Below are 17,432 nucleotides of genomic sequence, written 5' to 3'. Positions count from 1 at the left end.
AAGTTAATTAGCTATGCTTTTCACACTCATGTCACCTCCATTTCCCTCCTCAGTCCAAGCTTTGTATTCATCCAAATTCAAGTCTGCATGCACCCACCTTACACTGCGACTGTCTGTAAGGGACTGGGACTATGAAAACCTAACCCAGTTGCCTCACTGCCCCACACCAGTCTATTAGAGCTTTCCTTCAGCAAATTACTGTTACTAAACAGGATTTATAAAAAGGATGAGGAGCCTAATTACTCATATAAGAGCCCTGCAGCCTCTTCCTACTGACATATATACCCTCCAACAAAAGTGCCAAAGGCCGCCTTAAATTGCTCAACACACAGGTGACAGTGGCACTGACCACAATGTTCTCCTCTGTGAAGAGCCAGTCTAGGGCAGGTCTACTGTTTCCTCAGGTCTACCACCTCCTTCCCTAAACACCTTCCTCTGTGGCATGAGCTGTCTCAAAAGCGGTGCTGGTCTCTCCTTCATTAATGCTTCTACAAAGACTGACCAGGCAGACAGCCTTGCAGGGAGCCTCGCTCTCTGCTGTCTTCATATCGCTCCCCCCAAACTCTAGTTTAGCCATAGCAGCCTCTGAACAAGACAGCTCACAGCATCAATAACAGCAAGCAACCAACTCAAAATTGTTTTGCCTCGCTAACCCCTGGCTCCATAAGGCAATAAGGAAGTAAATTAAAAAGATGTGCATGAAACATTTTGCAAATAATTATAAACCTAACCAAATTCAGAGATAAGCTGCAGGTCTGAACCTTCAAAACTTGGACTAATTTTGAAAAGCGTGTATTTTTGCACTGAGATAAGAACCTAATGCAGCAGGGGAGCACTATTTAGCAACACAGTGAGCATACCAATATCAGCAAACTGACACCACTGCGTCCTCATATTGATCCTACTGCTGCATCCAGCTAAGCTTGCTGGGATCAGCACTAATGATTTTGCTGTTCTTAATCACAGAGCTGGAAACAAAGTACACCCAAATGGAATGGTTTGTTTCTCCTTTTCAAGAAAAGCTATCAGCATTCACACATCAGAGAGTCAACAGTGGGTTCATCACATGCACTAGCTGAAGAAGATACAGTTAAGGGGTGCTGCACTTCCCAAATCCTGCCCTGACCCCTCCCCTTCCTCGATTAGGGGTTTGCATCTCAGAGCACTCTAAAATGTTATTAAATATCCTCCTACTTTGTCTTCAGCCAACGTGAAGTACTTTTCTATCTTCATCCAGCCTATCTATATTTTACAATGAAGTCAGGAACATTTAAAGTCAATTATTTAAGACCGTCTCATTGTAGCCTACATACAATGAGGGAAAAACAAAAGCAAGCTGAACAGCAAATGACTGTATGTGCTATAAAAATGCTTTTTAGTACGTTGAGTTCCCCCCCCACCGCCCCCCAGACATGAGACTGATTTATGACAGAACCAAGATATTCTTTCAAGCTGTCAAAACGATAAAATAAAGAGATACTGAGTGGAAAACACTGGACTGCCACAGGCTAAACCAAGTGGTAAACAGCACAGAATTCCTTCTTCTTTTGGTTTGAGGAAAGCAAACATTCCCACCTTCTTGCCTTCTCCATATATAAGAGGAAACTTCAAGTCATCTTCCTCAATGGTTTTGTATGCCCTGTGAGGGAAGGACAAATAACATCTATAAAGCTTACACTCCATCAGTGACCCAGTGCCCTGAAACAACCAGCTGTGTTTTAAGAAAACAAAACAAAGTAAAAACCACAACACAATTCTTCCTGGGGACTCTGTCTTTCAACCAAGATTTACATTTTTTGTGTGTGTGTGTGGAAAGATTTTCCTTCACCATAAGGAAAAGCGAACACAAGGAAATATCTAGCATGCCAAGCTGCTCCTATTGCTTGCAAGGAAAACAAGAGGTGGGCTGGAATAACATCCTCATCACGTAAGATATCACCAGCTATGAGAGCAGCTATACCATACCGTAATATAGTGTCATAAGAAAACCCCAAACCAACAACCAAACAAACAAACAGTCCCCACAAACCCCAAAGCAGCTAACCAAAGACTAGATTCACACTGTTAACGTGAAGTGGTGAGACACGGCAGGACGTGTACACAAAGTGTGAAACAGCTCTCCGATCCTGTTCTCACCTTTCAGGACCGCTTAAAACCAAGACAAGCTTCAAGTGCTGAAGTCTTAGAAAGGATATTTAGTGCTCATTTGACCTTGACTGCAACCGTCAAGGTTGTTAAGAGATTTCACATTTCACAGCAGTTTTCCCATGGTCAAGAGACAAGAGAAGTAAATGCTCATGCTCTGATTCTGTTTACCACATGCCTGCGTACTCTACCTTTTACACATCCAGCTGTTGACACTGATGAGGTGAGAAGGTGAGCAATTTTGCCAGTGAGAAATAAAAAACAAGAGATAAATAAATAGACAGCTGTCATTCTCATGAGCCGCAGAGTCCCATGGTTTGTATAACACATGATCGAGCCGAGGTGCTGGGGAGCCTCTCCAGTTAAAACACATCACCCTAAAGGGACATGCTTCCCTTCATACCTCAGAATTGTTCCTCCCCAGTCTTCCCCTGTGTGTTGTCCTTCCCTCCCAGCCCAAGTCTACCCTCAAGCCCTCAGGGTGACACCAGAATCATCCCCGAAGAGCCCGAGCCAGCGGGAGGAGAGAAGGCGCCGCGACCGTTCCCCTGCCAGCCCCTGCTGCATGCCTCTCCAGCAGGGCTGGTTGCTTGAGCTCTGGGGACTCACAGTCGATCAGGTTTAAGTAACGTTCAGGTCATGACATAAACCAGCAGGAAATTAAAAATTAAGGGTGAAATCCTATATTGTAATCAAACTGCCCCCTGCTTCACCAAAACACGGCGTAGACCTGGGATCAATAAATGGTGCTCTATTACATAGCTTTACATGCTGCATCACCTAGGCAAGCCTCAGGGTTACAGATAGTAGCACAGACATGTAAGCCCCACCTTTGTATTTTCCAGTAATCTCTGGGGGGGCTAGGGGAAGGGTAGAAAAAAGAAAAAGCAAACAAATTCAATAGAGTAATGAGTGGGGGACTCTACTCCTGCACCACAAAAGATTACTTGGTGTGAAATCCCCAAACCAAACCAAGTGAAGTTTGCAAAACACCGCGGGTGCTTCATGGGAGACCAGGTAACCAGGAGTGTCTCAGGTACGTTACTGTGATTCTTGGGCATCTCTGTAAGAGGCATTAAAATGGCACTTTGTACTGGGGAGGGCAAACAGATTATCTCTTTAACCACAAAGGCACAAATCACTACAAGCAGCCAGCATGGTATTTCCCTGATGTTTAAATCCTGGAATAGCAACTTTTTGGGAAGGATGAGTCAGTCATGGACTTTGCTCTCATTCTTTTATTCCCAACAGGGAATAACTAACACCTCTGCCCTCATTCACTGACTGGGATATCCTGGTTTGAACGTGAAGGAAGATTTTTACCATCCCTGACTGCTTCTGAGCATGTCCCAAAGCTTCCAGCTGAACCTACAGTGCTGGAAGCCCTGGCAAAACCTCCTTGAGGAGGAGCCTGAACTCTTTCCCACTCCTTGGACAGAGCCGGTTGTGCTCTGGCACCAAGAAAAAGGCTATCGGCTGGGTTGGTACTGAGCATCAAAGCCCAGTGACAAATCAGATTGCGAGCCCGACCAGACCACCATTCCTACTCGGTACTCAAGGTATGTACGTATCTGGTATGTACATACCCATTACAAAGAGCAAAGACAACTAAGTTGATGTGACTAAATTATCTGCAACCCCCCCTTTAAAGGAAAAAAAAAACCAAACCCATTATTTACTCACAAATACCATTATCTGCAAGATAACTGTAAATACTTAAGACCAAAGCCTCCACTTTACACTGCCCTTGTAAGTAGTCAAAAACAGGGAACAAGTTTTCTTCCTTCTCTTGCCTCCTTCTTTATATTCTCCAGCATGGCACCTCACACTGACTGTGCTTTAGGAAGAAGGAAAAAAGAAAAAGGGGTGGTAATGGCGCTGAAAAAGGCCTCATTTAGGCCAGTGTTCTTCAAAAGAATGGTCCCTACTGCCAAGTCTGACATCTTCCAAGGACCTACCACAAGGACCACCGGCCCTAGGGTCTTCAACTGTGAGAACGGCACAAGGATGCTGGAAGAAGGGCTGAAGCTAACTGTGTTCATCAGATTAGGAAGGCCAGCTGGCTTAGCCTACGACCTCCTGAAGCTCGGCGACTAAGTGAGGGAGGCCCAGAGAGCTACAGAGATTTGTTTCGTGGTTTCTCACAGCAAATCACCTCTTGGGCTCAGAACTTGGGTGTCAAGACTCATCTGAAACATGCTTTTTTCCATTGATGTTGCTATTGCCTGAAAAATTATCAGCACTTGAAAAACAATGCTCAGAACTGCAACCGCAGCAGTGGAGCTGGCACAGACACACCGACGAGCAACGTGAGACACTCTAGAAAAGTACCTGTGTCCTGCATTATGAGTGAAACAGGATTAATAATATATGAGCGTGTGGTTTGTGGCAAGAGAAGAATGAAGGACAGCTTTTCAGCTAGCAGCTCAACAACTGCACTGGGGAGAAGGAAGCTATGAAGTTCATTTCCATTTATGCCTTGTGAAACCTGTACTTTGTATGGTGTTTATTTCACTCAGGCTACAACCTTCTGGACTATTTAACTGGATTTTATGTAATAAGGTTGCATTTATACCTTCCTGTGCTGTATACAGAGATGTAACATGGCAGTAGGTATATCAAACACAGACATACAGAGAACCTGAGGGGGTTGTTTGGCTTTTTTAATGCCAACATGGCCTTATTCAGTCACCTACGTAATTCAGCCTAGCTCACTGATTTAGCAAGCTCCAACACAGTGCTGCAACCCTCCACTCTCCCCATCTTCCTCTTCCCAGGAGGTCTCAGTGGCCACCAGTTCATGACAAGATGGGTTATAAAGACAAGGCTACACTACTGCTTGCTGCTCTGAATGAGTCTAAATCCCATCGAGTGCTTCTGCCACGTAAACCTCTATTTTTCCAAATGGAAAAAGAGGGGGGCGGAAGGAGGAGTAGAGAAGGCGAGCTTGTGCCCAGCTAGATTTTAGCTGCATTTTTTTTCAGTTAACTTAGTTTCTTCTTTTAATTTGAGAAGAATTATGAAATGCTACTGCTGTCCAAAAATACTGAACTGGGGCTTGACATATGTACCACCCACAAAGTTACATTTGGACTCAGGATCAACATTTTGGAAAACCGGGCCAAATCGCACCGGCAGCCAAAAGAGATGTCAGAACGAAAGAACTAGGACTGACATGATGTTACTCATATGCTAACTGGAATCTGCTCTAAATACATGGTGAAAAAGTCACCAGAAGCTGTTAACTGCACAAAACAATCCATGGAAGAAGTTTCCTACGGTGCTGAGGTTCTTAGCATTGCTTTGGGCAGCCTTTCAATAAAGTATTATCAGATTTACCTGCGTATTGCTGGGTGAGGACTTGAAAAACTGGTCAGCTCCCAAATACAGATTTCAGATCCAAAAATCCCAGATAATTTCTTACATGTGTTGTGCATTCTCCTGCCATATAATTTGTTCTTAAAATTGGCCTTCTGAAAGCACACACAGATTCACGTAAGAGGAGAAGTCGATGATCAAAACCAAAACCCACATTATATTTTCTTTTGCAGCAGACTGCATAAGGTTACTGGTCATAAAAAGTATTTCATTGGCATCACCAGGCAGAACAGATGGTGGCAAAAACACAACCTACTCTGACCTGGAAGGCTCAGTTCTGTGAACGACAGGAGAATCCAGACCCCGTGCTCTGCTTTCCCATGGCACTTGGCTTTAGAATGTCTGTCCATATTTCACATCTTTGCTAGTGACTCCTGATAGTAAACTGAGAATTAAAGCTAAGGAAGAGCTAAAAGGTTAAAAAAAAAAAAAGAAAAAAAAATCAAAGGGCTTTAGCTTGAAGCATAGAGCAAAAGCCACCTGTGACAAGCGAAAAGCACTATGGCTTCAGAAGTGTCCTACTTCATACAGAGTACAAGGAGGAAGGCTCTCCTTTGAGACACATTTGTGGATTCGGTGTATTTCTAGCATTGCTTTGCTACCACCCTGCAAAAAAAACCCAAACAAGCCCAAAACCCAAGCAACTTCCACTCCACCCCACCTCTCCTGGCAACAAAACTGGCCCAGCTAACCAACCAACCTCTTTGTACCCGCAAGCTCAACTTTCTTTGGTCATACCAACAGAAAATCAGATTTTAATCTTTGATTCACACAAAACTTAATAGAAACTGGGTTTCCCACTCTTTCCCACACAAAGCATCAGCAGGCTGGAGCTAACCCTTGGGATAAGAGAGTTTAATCACTGATCCAAAAGTACCTGTCTATCTGTACTATCTGTTGAACTACAGGCATCAAACCAGTATGAGTCCATGCTTACTACCATAAAGAAAATGCATGTAGCGCAGGTTAGGCACAGAGCTCCTGAAAATTACACAATTTCTGGCTGGATCCAGCCATAATTAAAAATAAAATAAAGTGTCATTATGCACATGTGCTTCTGCAGAGTCAGGGTCTCTGAATCCAGAGAGTACTGTCTCATACTAAGTACCCTCTAGGTAGGTTAGCTTTAATGTTCCAGTGTCTCAGTGTCTTTCCCCTATTACTCATCTGACACATAGTTTAAGGAGGCAAAACTATGACAAACAAAGATAGTAAAAGCAAACAAACTACAGTAATGTTTGTTAAGAGAAAAGATGATGGCAAACCAAAATCAATTAAAGATGACAGACACACGTGCACGGATGCACAAAACAGTTTTTAGGGAAAGATGTACTCTAAACCAAGACAGTCTCATAGGGTTTCTTTCAGGTAAAGAGGAAAAATTGCACGTTTTAAAATCTGTCTTCTCCCAGAAAATTCAGAACCTCCTTCTTTTGAACCTGACACTGTATCATGCTTCATTTTGGAAATCCCAATTCTGTCTACCCATCTACAAGTTAAAAAAGAATGACCAACCAACCAAAAAATATCTCAGCGTGACTTGTACACACGTTTCTGGTTTCACAGAATCACGGAATAACAAGGTTGGAAGAGACCTTTGAAGATCATCGAGTCCAACCATTCCCATCCTAAGCTAAACCATATCCCTAAGTACCTCATCTACCCTTTTTTTGAACACATCCAGGGAAGGTGACCACCTCCCTGGGCAGCCTGTTCCAGGCTCTGACAACTCTTTGGTCAAATCAGACTTGTACGTGAGCTCTGGACCTCCACGGAGCCCTCACTGTCCTGTACAGTTTTAAGAGAGAGTCTGGACTGTGGAGAGGATGTATCCTGGAACATGGCTGATTTTTGGGGGCTGACCTAGAGAGGCCCTTGCCCATAAAAGGAACAAATCAGGAAAAAAAAAAAAATTAACTGAGGTTATTTAGAAGCACCCTCCCTTGCTGCTTTTTTGCTCAGGAGGCTGGGAGGGACCAGATCAATTGTACTGTGAATGCTTTCATTGACTTCTTGTGACCAGTTGAGCTTCCACTACTCACAACCAACAAAACCCACGTGCAGATACTGCAGCTGCACATCAAGTAGATCCATGTTCTGCAACAGTCTCACCAGGCCAAGCCTCTCCCTCACCCCGTGGATTTGCTGTCTTGAGCACATCTTAAAACTTACTTCATCTCTTCTACTTTTAAAAGACCAACAGGAAGGTTGGTCAGCAATTTTCTCTGGAGATAAAGGGGTAAAGGAAGTGGGCTGTTAACACCCTACAGGCTTAGCACACTGTGATGGACAGAAAAAAACGTTTGTACATTCACATTTTGCTGTACTTCTTGTTAAAAGGATGTGGTGAGGCAGATGGGAGAAAGACTGCACGTTAACCTCGCAGTGCCTGCTCCACACTTGCTAGCTGGGTTCCTCTGAAAGGGAAGGAGATTGCTGTTAAGGAGGAATCATGAAGCAAACTCTTCTGGGGAAGATCGCTGTAGCATAAGATGGGGCAGGCGGTGAGACGCAGCAAGCTGACACCTCACCATCCCAGAGCAGTGCTGCAAACTCCTCCAAGAAGAAACGGGCCTCCTCCCAGCTGGGAATGCAGCCCTAAGTCAGTCCTGGGTGGCAATGGAAAGACAGGGGATTTCCTAGGGACCCAGCCAAAGTTGTGCAGGTGGGGAGGCAGAGAAAGCAGGAGTAGGGGAAAAGACTTCACCTTATCAGGAGGAAGAGTTTGTTTTGCTTGCGTTTTCATATTGAAGATGACCTCATTTCAGTTTAGCTTCTTTCTGATAAAGCAGGCTGGAAAACCTTTTGTTTGCCCTTGCATATGTGGCACTTGATCTTGTGCCAAGGCAAAGCCCAAGCAGAGATGCACAGCCATGCCGGGGCAGGCCTTAGCCGCACTGCTTCCCAAAGGAGATGCTCCTGCAGGACATGGCTCAGACCAACCTCATTCCAGTTGCACTCACTTGTCCCAGACAGGCCATTTACAAAGAGCTTAACCCCAGATTTAAGTTCTCTCTTTTGTTGCAGCACTCTTACTGCCTTGTTCCTGCTTTTTCCTGCCCTGAAGACACTGGCTCATCTCCTGTGGTATGTGTGTGCAGGGGGAAAACAGAGCCATTCGTCACTGTCAGGAGATGTGCTGTACGCAGCAGGTCAGCTCTCACCTCCCGCTGCTCCTGCAGCCAGGGCTGCAAATCTCTGAAAAGATGCATAACATGCACATTGCAAACAGCCATTCATCATGGCAGAGCCGTGCCCCAGACACCCAGGCACAACCCAACAAGCTGCTCTGGCTGTGCCCAGCGAAGGGGCGCGTCCCGTCCCGCTCCTGGCTACCTTGCAACGAGAGGCAAGAGCAAAGACACACACAAAGAAGCGAAAGGCAAGTGGCTGTGGGTTATGGTTTCTGCCGCAAAAAAAAAAATGACATCTTATCTCTCTCCCTTCTCCAGAAAGGCCCAGTGCTGCAAAGGTGGCCCATAATCATTAAATTATGAAAATGTAAGTTGCTGGGAGGAAATTAATACCAGGCATGACTGGGGAAAAGGCTGCTTTCTTGTGAAGTAATTATGAAATTAAAATTTGATCTCTCCCTGGCGATTGTACAAAGGATACGGCTGAGGTCTCGAACACAACAATACAGCCAGGATTTCAACAGAAGAAGCACAGAAGGTTTCACTAGACAAAAAAAGCTCAATTAAAAAAGGGGGGCTGGGGGAGGGAAGAAAGGATGACTTTTTGTAAATTACATGAATTTGCCTAAAAGGCGCAATCAAGCAGGTTACGGCACAGGGTTTGCAGACTTCCAATTACTTTTTTACAAGTTGGAATCAAGCTGTTAGGAAATGCAGCTTATCTGAATAAGACTAATAATGCTAAGCTAATTAGACCCACAGGCATTAGCCGGCAGATAAATTCAGGCCAAAAAGAGGGACACTGTCACTTTAAATACTGCCTTGGGATCGGTGGAAAAGCTAATGAGGAGTGTCAGTTGGGGCTGTTTTATTAGGTGGTTCTCCAGAGGATATAGCCCGAGGTTTCTGTAGCAGGGCTTCTGCGCTTGATCCAATAAATCAATTTATATTAAGGGGGGGGGGTGGGGTGGGGTGTAGGAGGGGGCAGCGCAGGCGCCTTCTCCATAAAGCATTTCTGTGGCATTTCTCAATCTGCTCAGGCACTCCTCAGGCAGGCTACCTGCACGCGCTGTCAAAGGACATCGAGCCCAGCGATAAAGAATAAGATAGCGGCCGCGTTGGCAACGTTTGTTCACATCAGCTCGCACATTACCAAGCAAAACATGTACGTTGGCTCTCACCGGGGTATTCTGGATCCCCAATAAGTGATTAATGAGAGCCTGGTTTTTGTGAGCCAGAGTCTGAACCGCAGACGGCAAGGCGGGTTGTACAATGAAAGCAAAAGGCATCCATCCCAAACAAAATAAAATGGCTTGAAAAGTGAAGTTGCTTTTTTAATCAGATGCTTAGAGGCTGAAAGACATTCGCTGCTGGAAAGAAAAGGGCAAGCGCAGAGCAGGCTGGCAGCTTTCCAGGCAGTGGACAATATTGACTCTAGAATAAAATGGGTTTTGCTTAGCACTTGCCCCAGGGCACCAGCCTCCCTACTTTGGAATACATCAGGCAGGCGAGCAATTCCCTGGCACGGGCTGACCCTCGGGTAGCCAACTGTGAGCCACAGCATCCCCTCGCCAGACACACGGACATGAAGCTGGCAGAGGGTTCTGCTCGGATGATGCTGCACATACAGCACGCTCAGAGACAGCGCCCAGTTCCCAGGCTCACTGCTAGCTGGGGCTTCAGCCCACCACGTGTCAGGGACTGGACCAGTACGGACCATTTTTGATGGGATACAGCTCAACTCTGTGTGATCCTGTAAGATAAGGGAAAGCACCAACAGATAATGTCAAAAACACCTGACTTTTTATTATTTAGGACTCTTTTGCCACACTAAAATCAAGTCAAAAAGGTAATGCAGTGATCTGGAAACACACCTTTAAAAATCTCCACTTCAACGTGTGTAGCAGAAAGGCCACTGCTTGTGTTTCAAGAAGGAGCTAAAAATTAACTTTGAAACCACCAAAGCTGATGGCAGTTGGTAGTGCCTTCTGGATCCCTCTGGTTCAATGCAGCACTGTACAGCTCCTCCAGCCCCACGGGAGGCTGAGCGGGGAAGCCTGCAAGGAGCCCATAAGGGACAGAGTACACCAGAAAATCAGGTTTTGGGAAGGGTGCCTAGGTTATTGTCAGAGCAGAGTACTTCAAGATTTTTCCACACTGGATTTACCCATGAGTAAAGAAAACCTGGCCAACCGTATCTTAACTTTAATTAAAAGGCAGAGACAGAGAATACTAATTCTATGTAGTCCTTTAAAGGCACAGTTATCATCAGACCTGCCTTTTCCCCCTCCATGTTCTTCTACCTCAGGCTACTCACACACTTTTTAGCGCTAGCGGCATTTTGCTTACGTGGCCACCGAGTCTACCTTGGTGCTTCTGTTGCCAGGACTTGCCAAGGCCACCAGAACTCCCCTCTCCAAGCTACAAGTTTAACCTCTGCAAGCCATGGGCCTGAAAACCCCAGCCCAGAGACCCAGCTGTGAAAGACTGTCAGTAACACAGATGTCTGCCAGCAAATTACGGCTCAAGACAGCTCGGAGGCTGGTTCAGCAGGAGACACAGCTCCTAAGATGCCTTGCCAGCTACAGCACGCATTTTGCAATGGTCGCTCAACCACAACGCATGTGGGGCGAGGGGGCAGGAGGGGCAGCTCGCAGTCAGCTCCCACCTAAATGGGATTTATTTTAGATACATTTTAATACAGCGGATTTCTCATCCCAGCAGCTGCTGCGGAGAAGGGAGAAGGGGTAAGGGAGCTGGAGGGAGAAGGGAAAGGCTGGTCTCAAAGCAGTTACAGGCAGCCTGGACTAGCGATGCAGTATGCATTGCTGGATCGGTGGTTGTCCTAATGCTGTGGGGAAACTTGGCAGCTCTGCTACCACTGTGGGTTGCTGAGACAAAGCCAGTGTGGAAACTTCACATTAAAAAAAAAAAAAGAAAGAAAAGAAAAGAAAAAAAATAGCCCAATGCATTATGACAGACCCAAAAGACAATAACCTTTTGTAATCCAAACAAGCTGAGCAAGCCAAGCCATTGTTGAGAATCTGAAAAGCTCCAGAGCACAGGAGAAGGGCATAAACTTAACCCCCCCCAACCCCAATAAACAAACAAACAAAAAAATCATACAGCTTCTAATAAAAAACACTGAAAGTGTCCAGAATTTTAAACCAAACAAGTTCGTTTTCCTGGGGCAACTTTCAGAGGAGCTTTATACCCTCTCACTAAAAGATTCAGGAATTAAGAGTGGCTGTTCCTTCCTAGCATCACTTGCACCCCTCTACATGTATGTGCAAATGTCCACACACAGTGAAGTCACTGACCAACAAAAGGTTCAGATGACTGATCTTCTGCACTGCAAGCAATAAGGGTTTGGCAGTGTTTAGCCTACCAAGATCTGGCTGGCCAAAGCCCCATCTGATGTTTTCCAGAAAAAGGAATATATATGCTAATTTATTCTCCATGGTAGATACTGTCCTTAGAAATGACTGCAGAACAGACATGTCCTCATCTTCCATGCCCTAATGCATCAGTTAAATCCAGGAATCAGAAAGAGAGGGAAGTTGAAGCAAAATCCTTGAAGGAAAAATGAAACACCAGCCACTTCAAACCATCACCTCTGAGGGCCCACCAAACTGGAAATCAAATGTCTTGTCCGCAATCTCAACCATTACAACTGACTCAGACTTTTGGATAAATAGAGACAGATTGCTTCTCCTCTGCTTAGGAGATCACTGCACACACTTCAATGGAAAACAAGACTCCCTTGGGAAAACACCCTGCAAAAAGAAATGGATCCTGATTTAGAAGGGCTCTGATTTAGATAAACGTATGGCGACAGAGCAATTCCCTCATCGTTTTATCACCCCAAGGCAAACAAAGAGCTAAAGGACTCACTAGGTGTAGAATATGGAGAAACTAAAAGACTCAGATTCTTTTTTCCAGGACAAAAATGTAGCCCTGTTTTCCAGTTCCAGCCAGAAGTCAAAAGGAACAGCAGGGAGAGGTAGCCTCATCAGTCTCCACATGCTTCTGCTTGGCACAGGCCACCTCTTTCTGGGACAACATTGAGGTGAATTCAGACTTGAATTTTCAAGTCACAATTTAAGTATTTATTCTGAAATAACTGCTTACAGCTAGGCATCTTTGTGCTAAACTGGTGGTATTTTTTGCACTGATCATATTAGAATCTGTAACTGGATCAACATGTGTCCTACACTTCAGGAAATTCAGAAAAATCAACAGGAAAATCAACTCTTTTCTCCCGCCTGCCATATGCTGGAGTTAACAGAGTTCACACACCAGTACTGAAAAACAATACATTGAATCAAACCTGCCATCCGTTTAGACTTACCCAAGCTCTACATTTAAAATTTGTGTTCCTTCTTAATCATCTTTCTCCTAATGTCAAACAGTATTAGCCATGCAGTAACTGTTTTGAATAAGGTGAAGTGTTATGCAGATTCAGGAATGAGGTACAAACTGATACACAGAATTATCTCTTTGTTTAATTTTGAGCTGCTCCAACCCTGTGTGCCTCCCAATGTTCACTGGTGATTTTGACTGCAAAGATCACAGTAAGCAGAACTTCCACTGAGCTTTTTGACATGGGTCTCAAGTTCATTCAAAACCTCTAGTATGCACAAATAGTTGTTTTTTTCCTTTTCATGCTTTACTTGGTATTTATCAATACCAAATTTGATCACTGTGATGCCCATTCATGTAGATCACTTCATTCCACAGCCCTTCTTGTTTATTAGGAAAGGAGCTATGGTATCATCTGCCAATGCTGCAACTTCAACAATTCTAGACTCATTTCCTTTTCAAACCACTAACCAACTGATGAAATGCAAATCAACTCCCAGTAACCTGGAGAAACACTCTTTGCCTTCCAACCATCATGCAAGAATTCTGCTCTTTCCCTCCTCCCAGAAAGTTCTTGACCTATGATATCTTATAGCTCTCCCCCAAATTACAAAGGTTTCCCCCGCTCCATTTCTTTCCTTTTTTCTTTTCTTCCCCAATAGTATCTCACATCTTGGAAAAGTGCTTTTGGAAGCCTACATGCAGCCATTCTTTATAGATGCCTTCAGACACATCCGGGAGTTTAATAAGTAAAACTCCCTTTGCAGAAACTGGAAGAGTGTCTCATGATCTTCCAAATGTTTTGCTGTTTAAGTCCTCAGTTGATCCAATGTTCTCATTCTGTTCCCATTCTTTTGCTCATGCCTGTAGCCTTTTTAAAATATGAAGTCATCATTCTCAGGGTGAGACGGCATATTCTACCAGCAGCTGTTCAAGATGACAATGATGGTTATTCCCAGATTAACATGTTCTGCACAAACACTCCAGATAACATTAAACTTAGATCATTATTCTGCCACTAAAAACATCATTATGTTTATGATCTATAAGGTATGGGATCAATCAGAAGCATGTGGAGTTGCAGTTGCCTGTGAGCATCCAAGTATCCAAACCTACAAAAGTTCAGGCTTTTTAACCCCCTCCACTCTTTCTCTTCCTCAAAGGACATTTGCTGAGGATGCTAAAATACAAAACAGCATGGAAGTGAAGACCATTTGCATAAATAGGGCCTTTGCCTTTGTAAGTCACACGCAGAGCCCACAACAGCAAGAGTCAGGGCTTCTCTAAGTGAGTGGGAGTCACTTGAGAAGAAGCCTCTTGAACCAACACAAAACAAAAAAGACATTTAGCCAGAGACAAAAAGCTCATCCTTTTTTCTGTCCTCACTTCATTAAGTCAATGCTGTTCATTCAAGCCTTTTCATTTTAGGCTGGCTATGGCTTTTATTCAGATAGGCCTGTCCCTAAAACCCTTTCTCAAGGGTTACCCAAATCAGGGGTCAGCTGCACTGGAGTACAGGAGGCAGCTCTTCCTTTCTGCAAGAGTTCTTAGCCTGCAAAGGTGTGAAGACCCACTCATCCATTTCTATAAAAAGCTACTTCCAAGACAGAAAAGTTGTTCAGCTTTCAGGAAGATCCCCTGGCACGTCTCCCACTTTAAGTGTTTGCTCCTCTGAGTGATCACACTTTAAAATGAAATGATGTCCCAGCTATGGAGAGAGGCCAACTTACTTAAAACATTAATTTCTAAAAGGAAAATACGTCTGAAAGAAGGAAAAACCCTTCCCTTTAGTACACATGTGTATACCTCCATATCTGACACAGTTTCCACTAATCAAAGACACGTTCAAAGCAAACATTGGTTGGACAGACTCATAGAATCATAGGGGTTGGAAGAGACCTCAAGAGATCATCAGGTCCAAGCCCCCTGCCAAAGCAGCTCCCTAGCTCATATTGCACAGATAGGCGTCCAGGCGGGTTTTGAATCTCTCCAGAGAAGGAGACTCCACCACCTCCCTGGGCAGCCTGTCCCAGGGCTCTGTCACCCTCACTGTGAAAAAGTTCTTCCGCATTTTGGTGTGGAACTTCCTATGTTCCAACTTGCAGCCACTGCCCCTTGTTCTGTCTCCACAGACCACTGAAAAGGGCCAGCCATTTCCCCCTGCATCCCATACTTAAGATATTTATAAACATTAATAAGGTCCCCCCCTTGGTCAACCCCATGCTGAGGAGGACATATTCTTACCAGCCAGTCATGTTGAAGTCACGGTAGAGCATCCTCTTTCCAACTTCCTTGCGCTGCACCCTCCGTGGAAACTCTAAATGTGTGAACTCATTTCCCAGCAAGTGGGGCTGCATGTAAGCCTGTGGGCAGAAACCAAGCCACAGATACCACACAAACATCATAAACCAAGACATCATCTATTTTTAATGAGGTAGCATCACCATCCCTTCCCGCTCCCTTCCCACATGCAGTTTTTTTAAACAAGGAAGATGATGAGCTCCATTTTAGCCAACTATGTGCACAAACACTAGTTCTGACACCGCCTGGAGTCCATCAGCAGCCTTACAGGGAGCAGCCCTCTTGCCCTCAAAACCCTTCAAGTTCTTGCCCCTGCTCCTCAACATCTGTGGTCTCTAATGTACACCTCACCCACTGACCCCAAAGGAGTCTGCAGGGCTTCACAAAACAGAACACACCTTTTAGAAGTCAGCCATTTGAGAGAAGGGAAGGAACAAAGGACAAAGCCACAGAACAAGCAGACACTTGGAGGGATGTGTGTGGAGCAAAGCTCAAGCTTTTTGACTCCTAGTTCAGTTATGCCTACACAGCCTAACATTGCTACCACAGTTTAATCGTCACTGCCTTGAGAAGAACGATCCCTTTTACCTGCTCAGCGTGCTGCAGGCCATTACACATGACATGGCAAATAAAGTGCTCTGCAACTTGCATTTAGTTTCTCATTTTTTAAAATCTACTTCCTTCATGCAGAAGGGACTTTAAAGCAGCTGTGGTTTTGTGCCACAGCTGCAGCTGATGTTTCTGATGGCGTTAACATTCAAGCGCCAGCAGTGATGTCCTTCCTGGTGTGCTGCTCTGCAGATGCTGGGAGGCCTCTTTGCCAGAGCCGTGCCCGAAGCTCGAGTTCTCCAGAGCTGACTGTACTCAAGAGCATCACGAGTCTCTTTGTCCACTGCACAGATTTTTGGTTTGGATTGAAACGCATCACCTGACACAGTAAGTTCACCCTCAACATACTGCATCTCTTCTTTCCAAAATAAACCTCATTTATTTTTCTTCAATATTTGCATAAACAAGCCTTTTCCCCCTTCCCTCTCCAGAGTCACATTGGGAGCGAGCTCCTCTGAGGACACAGTCAGATTGGCGAGGGTACTGAAAAAAAAAAGTTGCAATTCTTAACCTTTCTGCAGGTAACTGTTTTCCCTTATCCAAGCCAGTTAAGGCAATAAAGTCTGTCTTATCTCCAGCAGCAGCTGCTGTCAGGGCAGACCAAATGAGCTGGCTTTAGTTCTTGGGTTTGTCATAAATCTAGTGCTCATCAAAGGTGAGCGGCAGGAAGCAGTGGAAGCCCTTATTGATCTACCTGGCAGCTATCATGCAGATAGGTCACAATAAAATATTTCCAGCATTTAAGGGCCGAGCCTGCTCCCACTCCATTTAATAGGAGTTGGACCAGGCTCAGCACATCTCAGCTCTATCCCTCCATCAGCTTGTCCCCGTTCCCATCGCTAAACATCCTTCCAGAAAACACCTCCAGCTCAGCTGAAAGGGGGCTGAGGGAGGTGGCTGTGTGTAGCCAACAAGACTGGAGCCTGCTTTCAAGAGGAGGCTTTCAAGCACGCAAGTGTGATCTTGACATTGTGATCCCTCCCTGGGAACAGGAGCTCCATCAAATCCTCTCTCCCTACACAGTCAAGGGAATTAATTTTTTTTCTCCTGCAGTCTACAGTCAGCCAAGGTCCCCTCCCCCACCCAAATATTGTTTTCAAGGACCCTCTAATTGAATCACTGTTCCTCATTACAGAAACAGTTGAGAAGCACTATAGTGACTTTTGAGAGTTCTAGCAGTATTAGTCCAGACGAGGCTTTTCATACTTCCAGACCTCTGGATTCTTTATTTAAAAGTACATGTAAACTTTTTATTTATTTTCATTCCAGTGGCATAAAAAAGATGGAACATCCCTAATGGTTTATTTGATGTATTGCTACATACTGACAGCTAAAAGCTGGCCTTGTTTTGGTATTTTTTAATTCCTTCTAGTCTATCATTTTGTAAACAATGAAGTCAGTCCGCTTTGAAAGTGCAATTCAGTTCACTTTTAAAAATGCACAGCCTATCTTGATTAAATCATTATAAACCACTTCTAGCTAAAGACTACTGTCTCCTGCCTA

At 44.6% G+C, this 17,432-nt stretch overlaps 1 protein-coding gene across 1 annotated transcript in view; it reads right to left on the bottom strand.

Annotated features, from left to right (window-relative positions):
* PPM1H (protein phosphatase, Mg2+/Mn2+ dependent 1H) overlaps positions 1-17,432 on the bottom strand; it is a gene marked incomplete at its 5' end in the record, with an annotated part of 136,579 nt that overhangs the window by 14,278 nt on the left and 104,869 nt on the right. The window contains 2 exons of the mRNA XM_084275047.1: positions 1,576-1,639; positions 15,264-15,382. Of these exons, the coding sequence (XP_084131173.1) occupies positions 1,576-1,639; positions 15,264-15,382 (183 nt within the window). The remainder of the gene's footprint in view (positions 1-1,575; positions 1,640-15,263; positions 15,383-17,432) is intronic.

This window comes from Gallinula chloropus (assembly GCF_964237585.1).
Source record: "Gallinula chloropus genome assembly, chromosome: 1".
Taxonomy (NCBI): Eukaryota; Metazoa; Chordata; class Aves; order Gruiformes; family Rallidae; genus Gallinula; species Gallinula chloropus.
This window is presented reverse-complemented; position numbering and strand designations above follow the sequence as displayed.